The 10,701-nt window shown below is 36.8% G+C and overlaps 1 protein-coding gene across 1 annotated transcript; it reads right to left on the reverse strand.

Moving 5' to 3' along the window:
- Window positions 1-7,164: 7,164 nt before the first annotated feature.
- LOC122297708 (wall-associated receptor kinase 2-like) lies at window positions 7,165-10,425 on the reverse strand. The gene is made up of 3 exons (XM_043107852.1): window positions 9,413-10,425; window positions 9,054-9,230; window positions 7,165-8,471 (listed from the first exon to the last, which is right to left on the reverse strand). Exons 1-3 carry the CDS (start codon window positions 10,317-10,319, stop codon window positions 7,255-7,257), a joined length of 2,301 nt encoding a protein of 766 aa, XP_042963786.1. The 5' UTR covers window positions 10,320-10,425; the 3' UTR covers window positions 7,165-7,254.
- Between the last annotated feature and the right edge of the window lie 276 nt (window positions 10,426-10,701).

Below are 10,701 nucleotides of genomic sequence, written 5' to 3' on the forward strand. Positions count from 1 at the left end.
CATTAAAATAAAAATACTTTACCAAAAATAACTCAAGAATAAAAACAATTTAAGAATTAAGAAATACATGTACATGAAAATACTCATAAAGCAAACACCTAATTAGATACATAACTTGCTTACCTATACAAAATTAAAGCTTTCAATATTACAAAGCACACACGAGCTAACATTATAGCATACACAAAGATCTCTTCACACTCTTTTAAGTACTTGAACGTTGAATGCAAGGAGACCAACCATTTAGGCGGCACTCAATTCTTTTCAAATCCAAGCCAAGTAGTAGAGGCTTATGGAAAGTGGGCAATACCCTCCAGATATATAGAAGCACTTGCTAATTGTTGGACTAGGCGACGAGAGCACAAAAAAGGCCATTTAGAAATGCTGTAAGGATTTGGAAAGAGAAAGATTGCAAGAAACAGAGATTTGAAGGAAGATGCTAGCTAGCAGCTGATTGGTGGTGAGAGCAAAAAGACATATGGTGGGGAGTGAGCGGTAAAGTAATATTGGGAGGAAGTGAATGTGATGGCTAGTAGCAATAATATTGGATCATGTTGACAGCCAAAGATTGAGCCTGTCTTAACACTAAGGATTAAGGATTATCTACCATCATCCATTGGTTTTAGTGTTTCATTTCCCATGCTACCAATGGTACCTGTCGAACAATTGCTATTGCTAACATCAATAATTAAAGATTGCACGAACATGCTAACCAAGTGCTCACCCTCTTCTGTGTTGTGATTATCTTTTTTCCTTAAATGCTTTTCCTTAACTCTCAATCCATCCAGTTCGAGTGCCACTTCCTTCATAGTAGGCCTATCGTCTCGTTTAACACTAAGGCTTCTTATTGCAACATTAGTAAGTTTTTTTATTTCCTCCGCATTACTCCCATTGTGAATGTGGTTGTCAAGAATTTCCAATCGTCGATACTCTTCAAACATATATAAAAGTTGAACAATGAACTTGGTTTGCTCATACTTTATAAAGTATTCATTATTCAGGGGTGGTGGAGCCACTTAAATAGATTAAACACATCACTTTCTAAATCACTAGTAACATGAATTATTAAAAGATAAACATAACTAGTGAGCTAACAACAAAAAATGAGAAAAAAAAATGATCCGTCAAATCATGTTTATAACTTTGGAAAAGCAAAAGATTCCCCCATCATGAATAGAGGAAATTACAGAGAGGAAGATCATGACTTAATGTAGGGGTGGGTAGCGGGGCCCCGCCCCAACTGCTACCCCGCCCTGCCCCCGTGTGCCGGGGCGGATTACCCCGTCCGGCCACACGGGGGCAGGGTTTACCGCGCCCATATATGGGGTCGTGGGCGGCGGCGGGGGCGGTATGGGGTGATCCCCCACCCCAGAAATACCCCGCCCCGCCCCATATATATATATAATATAATATATATTAAAAAAAACCCTTAGGTGACCAAAACGGCGTCGTTTTAGCACTTGAGTTTTTTATTTTTTTTATTTTTTTATTTTTAGGAAAGTAAACCCAAAACGGCACCGTTTTGGGTTTACTTTTAACCTAAAACTAAAACACCCCCCGGCAATCAGATCTTTACGGCGCCACCCAGTGCGTCATCGCGTCGCCGTTCCCCCCGTCGCCATCGCAGCTACCTCCTTGAGTCTCGCCGGCCAGTAAGTCTGTCTCTTTCCTTTTTTTTTTAAATTTAATTTTTTATGGAATTAATTAGAGGATGGGATTGTGAATTGTGTGTTGTGGAGGATTGAATGTGCATGTGTGATGAGTGATCAGTATTCAGTGATGGATATCACTTCCGATTGAATATGTTTTGATTTTGTGTAAATTTGTTTTTATAAAATCCTTTTGGTTTGATTTTTATGGTTGGATTTTATTGTAAATTAAATTTTATTATTGAGTTCATTTTGTTATTTGATGGTTGTCTAATTTTTTTTGCCCTATTAATTGCATTTTTAGGGCAAAAATTATTGTAAAAGGTATATTGGTGTTTGCATGTATGAACTATGAAGTTGCGAAAGTTATTTTACAAACTTCAAACACAAGTGATTATGAATTTATATATATAATTATTTATATATATATATTCCTCACGCCGGTTGTTTGTATATTTAAATTAATTAATTCTTGGTATTATTTGTTTATTACATATAAAAATTAGTGGAGAGGTGGGAGTGAGGAAGATATATAGTATGTAATCTAAATACTTATGCCTAGTCACCTATGCTTATATATCTCATATACTATATAGTTATATGTTATTTAGTTACCTATCAAAAAAAAAAAAAAGTTATATGTTATTTAGTTAAGTACTTAAATCATTAAATTATATAGTAGCTATTTTATAATTTGTACAATAGTTAATTCGTACTACTTAATTCTAAAAAATTCTTTTAATCTATGTATTCAGGATTATTTCATATTATGAATTGTGTAGTTTAGAGTCTCTTTACATGTGTTTTGTTTATTTGAGATAATCTTCAGGTTTGTTATCTTACGTTTTTTTTTTTTTTTTGGTAACTTCTCTAATGTTTTATTTATTAGTTACATTAATCATAAAATTAAAAATACACCACTCGAGCTCGGCAACTCTAACACCGATTCGCTAGGCTCGAATATAGTCATAGAGTGGGTGAGGTTGCAAGAACAGATTCTCAAGTGTTATTTGAAGTCTTATTTGTTTTTTTATGTTTTTATATTTTTTTATGTTTATTTACAGCTTTTCCTTTTACTTTTTTTTTTATAATATTTTTACTATTTAGTTTAGTTTTATGAGTTTTATAATCTAAAGATTTTAAAGCTTATTGCGTTTATTCAATCATTTATATTTTATTTCTATTTTTATATTAGAACATTCCCATCCGAGCCGAATATATGAGTTGTTTGGTTAAAATTAAAAATTTTACTTTTGACAAAAGGGCTCTACTTTTTGCTGGCTATTATGGGGGAAAAATTTAAGCATTTGAACAATATATCAAACAATATTGGTTCTTTGGTTGGATGCTAATACTTTTCATGTTTGTTATAATTTCAGATTTATTGTTTGCTTGAGTTAATGGAAATGCTGACAGATTCTAGTGCGAGCTCCCCTATTGAGGGTACCTCTGCCTCTACCCCTATCCCAATTGAGGGTACCCTTACCTCTACCCCTACCCTTACCCCTAACTCCACCCCTTGCTCCGCCCCAAGCCTAACAAAAAACCTGCTTCCATAGTTTGGTCTCACTTCACCAAACTAGAGGGCCCTCAAGCCAAATGTAACCATTGCGGTAAAATTTATGGATGCCACTATATGAGACATGGCACCTCGCAATTAAAGGTGCACTTAGAAGAGCAATGTAAAAAAATTCCAATTCTAAAATCTTTGCAAGAGAAGAGTCAATCTAGGCTAGAAATTGGACTTAAAAAAATAGAGGATGGGAGAGTAGTGAGGGTATTGAGTTGAAGGGGTACACGAAGTGGGATCCTGAGGAGTATAGGATACACCTAGCCCGTATGGTCATCATGGGTGAGCTACCTTTTCAAATTGTGGATGTGGAAGGGTTCCAAGTATTTTGTCACTACATAGAACCAAGGTTTCAACTTCCTTCTCGTCACACGGTGGCAAATAATGTAAAAAAATATTATCGATCTGAAAAAGAGAAGTTGAGGGGTTTCTTGGCGGGTCAGTTTGTTTGCCTCACTACTGATTGTTGGACCTCGGTCCAAAATTTTAATTATATGTATTTGACTTGTCATTTTGTTGATGACAATTGGACATTGCATAAGAAAATTCTCAAATTTTGTCAAATTATCGATCACAAGGGTGAGACGATTGGGAGGGCCTTAGAGGCCGCTATAAAGGAGTGGGAGTTGATACGCGTTGTGACATGCATAGTTGATAATGCATCGTCTAATGATACCACATTGGGATATCTTAAGACCTTTCTTAGAGAGGCAAATAAGACAATCTTGGGTGGTGAATATTTGCATGTGAGGTGTGCAGCACATATTCTTAATCTTATTGTCAGTGATGGTATGAAAAATCTTCATGACTCTATTGCTCGGGTCAGGACTACTGTGAGATGGGTGAGATCTTCTCCTGCTAGATTGGAGAAATTTAAGGTTGTTGCGCGGTCTGCGGGCATAACATCAAAGAAGGGGTTTTGTACTGATTTGCTCGGGTCAGGACTACTGTGAGATGGGTGAGGAAGACATCCAATATGTAAAATATTTTGAACACGAAGCGAGATTGGGGAAGCCTATGACTGAGGACTGGGATGTTGTATCTACTTTCGTAGATTTTCTAAAGCTTTTCTATGAGATTACCACGATTTTATCTGGTTCTTTGTATCCTACATCCCATCATTTTTGTCAATAAATATGTAAGGTAAAAGAAGAATTAGATGAGATTATTGCGAGCAGTCACACTAGATTGCGGGAGATGACATTGTTGATAAGGGCGAAGTACTACAAATATTGAGGTGGAGATTTCGATAGGGCTAATATGTTGTTATATATAGCTGTTGCCATTGACCCTCGGTTTAAGGTGGATGGCATGGTATATGGATTGGGTATTGCCTACGGGCAAGCATGGGCGGAGCATATTGCATCCAGGGTTAGGGAAACCCTTGATAGATTATTTGATGAGTTAACCATCTTGCAGGGTGGTAATATGTACTATCCCCCCACCAGTTCTAGATGCCAGGACTAAGAAAAAACGTAGAATGGACTGGGGTGACAGGATGAAAGGGAACCCATTAAAAAGGAGTACTACAGAGGCTAAGTCAGAGATAGACAGATACTTTGGTCTAGATCTTGAACCATATGTACGAGACTTTGATATCTTAGTTTGGTGGAAGGTACATGCCCCCAAGTATCCTGTCCTTGCACAAATAGCCCGCAGTATTTTGGCCATCCCTATTAGCACAATAGCCTCGAAGTCGGCCTTTAGCACCAGAGGGCGCGTATTGGATCCATTCCGGAGCTCATTAGATCCTGCCACTGTTGAGTCTTTGATTTGCACCTCAAATTGAATCACAGGGAGTCCAATTTATGTTCCGGATGTTATTGATTATGATCATGTCAACGCCGAGGAGGAGGGTGATGATGCACCTGGATCTGGTAATGTCACCTGAATTCAATTATCTTATTTTTATTTTTTATTTAAAATTAATTGGTGTTAATTTCAAATTTAATTGTTGTAGTGATACCTGGGACGACGTCTACAGCTACCTCCGCTGCAGTATGACTTCTTTTATATTAGACTCTAGACCCACTATTGCTCATGGTTTGCACAATTAATCCCTTAATTTATAAGTTAAAACTTTATATTGATAATTCTAATTCGTTTTATTTTGAACTTATTATTATTGCAGGATTTATGATCTTGAATTTGTCTGCCCATATCTCAACATAATGGAACGTCTCAGTGAACTCAACACCACCCAAAATTGATCAAACTTCCTAATGTTATGATTTTGTTAATTTATAATTAGTTGTAATGTTAATCATTAATGGTACAATTTGTAGTATTTATTATTTTTATGTCTTTATAATTTTGTAATTGTTTATTAGTTGACACGATTTTGTAATTTCTATCATTGTAATTTTGTAATAGCTTAGTGCATGCCTTAGTTACTTAGTAATTAATAGGCTAATAGTATTAGGTTGACCGTTGAAGTTTTTGAACTTGGAATTTAATAATTAGTATTTGTATTCCTAATTTTTTTCAATTTTTTTTAATATATAAATATAGTTGTAGTTAAATTTTTAGTCTAAAAATATGTGTGGATTGTATTTCTAGATCATTCTGAGCCCAAAAAACTTATTTGGGCTCAAAATGGCCCAAATAATCTCAATGGGCCAATGACCCAATTACAAAGCTGGGGGGCGGACGGGGGCAGGTCCACCCCCGCACCCCCATTACCGGACGGGTTACCCATCCCTCGTCCATGCGGGGGCGGGGTGGCCCCGCCCCTGGGGGGGGGGGGGGGGGGGGCGGGTAGCACTCCTAACTTAATGTATTAATTTGAAACCAAATTGCAACTTCATGTATTCTTTTACCGACGGACCTTAATGTATTAATTTGAAACCAAATTGCAATGGTCGCATGCATGGAATATAAAACGTAACTTTTATCGTGCCTAATTACCAAGTACTAGGGGCCCACTCTAAATTAATTAAGCAATATTAATGAATAATGAACCCTTAAAAAGGCAGTTACTTACCTAATTAGATTCTACTTCTATGCAAAACCAAAATAAAAATTTCATTAAAGAAGTCTAAAGTATAAACTGATCGGAATAGATAAGACATTAAAGCAACACTTCGATGCAAAAAGCAAGAGAAAGCTAATTAATTACCTACAAAGACATTTCTTATCCGAAGACAAAAGTTGGTAAGAATGATTCCACGAGCAATAATTGAAGCATTCTTTTTTGACCCCTGTTTGAGCAAGAAATTATTAAAGCAAGGGAAGGACTATACAAAAGAAGTCTTCCGCAAGCAAGCTGGATGCTTTTCGCATGATTAGAAGGTATTCCACTTGTAATGTAAATAGTTTGTGATATATATTGATGATGGATATTGTCTCCTTTTTTATGTACGTCCATTCTGGTATGTTATTTTCCACATGAATATCATTATATTGGGACTGGTTTGTCGACTTAGCCACATTGCGCTTGAAACAGCTGAATAAATTTGTTTTTAATGACCATAATTAGCTATTAGATGCCAACTCACGTACCTAGCTGTTTATCACCAAAAAGTTTATTATATTTTCCTACTAATTGAGCTAATTAATACTGTAGATTGATTTAGACTTTTTCTTTTACTGTGTTTAAAACTCTTATCTCCTCGGATAACCGATACTGGATTTAGCTAAAAGCTTTTCATTCTGAAGTAAGTAGTGCATGGAAATAGGCTAACAATTCATTTCACTAAATTCTCACAAAAGCTTTCAATGATATTGCACATCTCACATAGAACACGTTACATTACAATCACTCAAGATAATATCACTTATATACATGTCACAGCTCTCAATTACCACGTACATGAACATGGTATATAAAGCTATAATCACATTCTTTCAATATTAAAGCTTGCATACAAGGAGACCAAATTTCCTTTCATTGGAGAGATTTTTTTTTTTTTGGGGGGGGGGGGGGGGGGGGGGGGGTGGGGGCGCGGGAGGGGCAAATAATAAAATGGGTGGTGATGATGAATGTCGACGACTACGAGAGATGGGCTATGCTAGCCTTCGATGAGGATGAACAAATTATCTAGCATCATCATCTGTTGGTTTAACTACTTGATTTCTCATGCTGTCATCCGCAACAACAGTATTGATGGAAGAGCTGCCGATGTCAACATCAATTCCCAAAGAATGTGTAGGTGCATTAGGCAAGTGTTTAGTCTGTTGTGTGTTGGGATCAACCTTTTTCAACGAGTGTTTTTCTGAAAGTCTTAATCCCTCCAACTCCTTTGTTACTTGCTTCATACTAGGTCTATCCTCCCCTCTTACATTTAAACACTTTTTTGCTATATTAGCAACTTCCTTTATTTCCTCAGTATTACCTTCTTTGAGAATGCGATCATCAATAATCTGAAGGAGGCGATCCTCTTTTATTGCAGTAACAAAATACATTGCTAGATTTCTTTCACTTTCAGGCCTATCCATGGAAAGTGCTTTTTCACCTGTTAGTAGCTCTGCAATAACAACACCAAAGCTATACACATCACTTTTTCCAGTTAGTTGGCTAGTATGGAAGTATTCTGGGTCCAAGTATCCCAAAGTTCCCTGCACCACGGTTGTTAATCTTGTGTGGTCAAGAGGCACTAATCTTGAAGCTCCAAAGTCAGACATTTTTGCTGTATGGTTTTCATCCAGAAGTATATTTGTAGTTTTCACATCTCTATGTATAATAGACATAGAAGTCTCGAAATGGATGTATGATAACGCTTCTGCAGTTTCTAATGCTACCTTTAGACGTTTCTCCCATGAGAGCGAGGATGACAGGTTTTTATCATGAATATGCTCAAAAAGTGTCCCGTTTGTGATGAATTCATATACTAGTAAGGGTACTTCGGTCTCAAGACAACAACCTAATAACTTCACCACATTCTTGTGCTTAATTTTAGTAAGCACAACCATCTCATTTATAAACTGCTCAATTTGGCTCTGATCAACAACATTGGACTTCTTAATGGCGACCACTCTATCATTTGGTAAAACTCCTTTATAAACAGTTCCAAAGCCTCCTTGGCCAATGACTCTACTTTTATGATAGTTGTTAGTGGCCTTTTCAAGCTCTTCTGCACTAAAGATTTTAGCTGGCTCAACAGACTCTTTGTGATTCAGAAGTTGTCGTTCTAAGATTAAGCCACCATTTTGTTTGAAGAACTTCTGTTTCAATTTTTTGAGCTTTCTTCTTTGCATTACCCAATATACCAACGAACTTCCCACGAGCAGGATTAAAAGGCTTATGCAGACACCTGTAATTGTTCAAGCATGCATTTTGACCATATAGAATGTATTTCAATATCTTCTTCAGTCACTAACATTATAGCACATGCAATGACTTCAACAAAGCTGAGATTTCAATGTGTAATATACGTAATATATAAAAATGACGTACAAGGAGTTGAGTTTCGAGTTTTAACTTGGCTAGTGATCATCATTAAAAAGAAGGATTTAAAGCCTAGCTAGCTATAGCTAGTGACTTTGGAGAAGCAAAGATCTATCATTAGCAGATTTCAACTACGTTCCATGCGTACGAAAGGTAAGGTTACAAATTAATTATATGGAATAGAAAGAGTGAACTAAGCTTTGAATTAACTTACCCATCTCAAAACATTAATTTTCTCAACTTAAAAAGACTTTTACATTAATCAAAATGCATGGTTCATTTTAGACCAAATTATAATTACTGCATGGGAAGTGAGTGAGGAAATTGCATGGGAAACCAAATCCATCATGCATGTATTATAAATGTAGTTAGTAAATTAACAAGAAAATGAAAATAAAAGAGACGAGTAGTACTGCAATACCACTATTCCTATATATGTTATACATACCCAGGGCAATAATCATGATCTTGGATTGGCCTTTTCGACTACAACCTGTTCCAGGCGGCTTCCTCCCATCGCCTTCATATCCATTGGGACATATACATGTGTAGTTCCCGATAGTGTTGGTACATGTTGCAGTAGCATTGCAGGGATTCCGATCAAGATCTTTGCACTCATCAATATCTGAAACACGTGAGTACTACAGTTAGTCCGTCGTCATCGAAATACAGCCATAACAGTTTGCTCATTTAACAAGTACAACATGAAATGATTAATTAGCTAATAAAAAATGAGCTGACATTAAAAAAAAAGAAAAGAAAAGGCTTATAAAGTAAAACAAATGAACACCATTAATAATTAATTACCTTGGCAACTATCCTTGTGTTCATCAGGAAGGTATGGGTTCCCTTGATAACCTGGGGGACACTTGCAAATATACCCACGACCATGGGGTTCCGAACAACTACTATTTGCTGCTTTGCATAAATAGCTTGTCATACTTTTCTGAGCATCTTTGCACGTCTTATTTCCAACTGCCCAATCAAGCACCAGGGGTACAGTCTCCCTTTTCGTTAAATTTGTAAAATCTAAGGTGGAAAAGTTGTATGCCTGTGTTTCCCCTATAAAACCTAAACCACATGATTGCCCCGAGGTTCTGCCGGATCCATTAGTGTACATGCTCTGAACGTTCAAATTATAATTCGTTGTGTTTTCTGGGATTGCAGAATGGCAACAGCCAAGGCCAGAGCAAGAGCCGTTAACCAAACCGGAACTGTTGCCACAGAATGATATGCACCCAGACATGAACGTATAATCTTGTTCATGCGAGCCACTAATATAGGCGTAAAAGTTACAACCGACGGCAAAGATACTGTTCTTCTCAAGTGAGATGCTAAATTTCGACAAGTTGAGCAAGGCAGAGATGCGGCTGAGACTAGGCTGATTATCAAACTCTGGCCACCATTGGCAACGACGGAATACCAAGTTTGAGACTCGAAGTTCACCATCAGGAGAGATGTTGAGGACATCTATATTATGATCAACGCCCAGAAATGGTTTTGGGGGCTGGAAAGAGTAGTTACATATGATGAGAAAAGATGAATCAAGGTAGCAGCCCTTGCTTGTACCAAATGGGTAGGGGATGCTAACATTTCCGCATGTGCGGTTGCAGCTCGGATCATTGGGTTGAGGTGCTGATAAAACTAGCTGGACCCCAGTAATCAGATGTAGCAGCACTACTAGTTGTTCCAAAAGCTTTCCAGGCAAAGCCATGGCTGACCTTCTGTTTGTCTGATCTGTGCTTCAGTGCTTCCGAAATAACTTGTCTTTCTTTGCAGTTCCCTCTTATAAAACAAGCTAACATAGAGAGACTTCAAGTTGGCCTGATGAACGGTTAGAAAGGACTTAATAAGGTAGATATATAATAAGAAGCATTAAAAATACATAAATCAAAAAATTTATTTCGTTTTGATGTTTGCATCCAATTTAAAGAATATTAAAAAAATTATAAACTATACATCTTTTCATGATCATCATATTTACACTAGTGAGTAGTTAGTACAGGTTCCAAAAAAGTATCTTATTTAGGAAGGCATGCAAAAGAACAACAAAAAGGATGCCAATTTTTGTACAAGCAGTTCTAACTTATGACACA

The sequence above is a fragment of the Carya illinoinensis genome, chromosome 15 (assembly GCF_018687715.1).
Source record: "Carya illinoinensis cultivar Pawnee chromosome 15, C.illinoinensisPawnee_v1, whole genome shotgun sequence".
Lineage (NCBI taxonomy): Eukaryota > Viridiplantae > Streptophyta > Magnoliopsida > Fagales > Juglandaceae > Carya > Carya illinoinensis.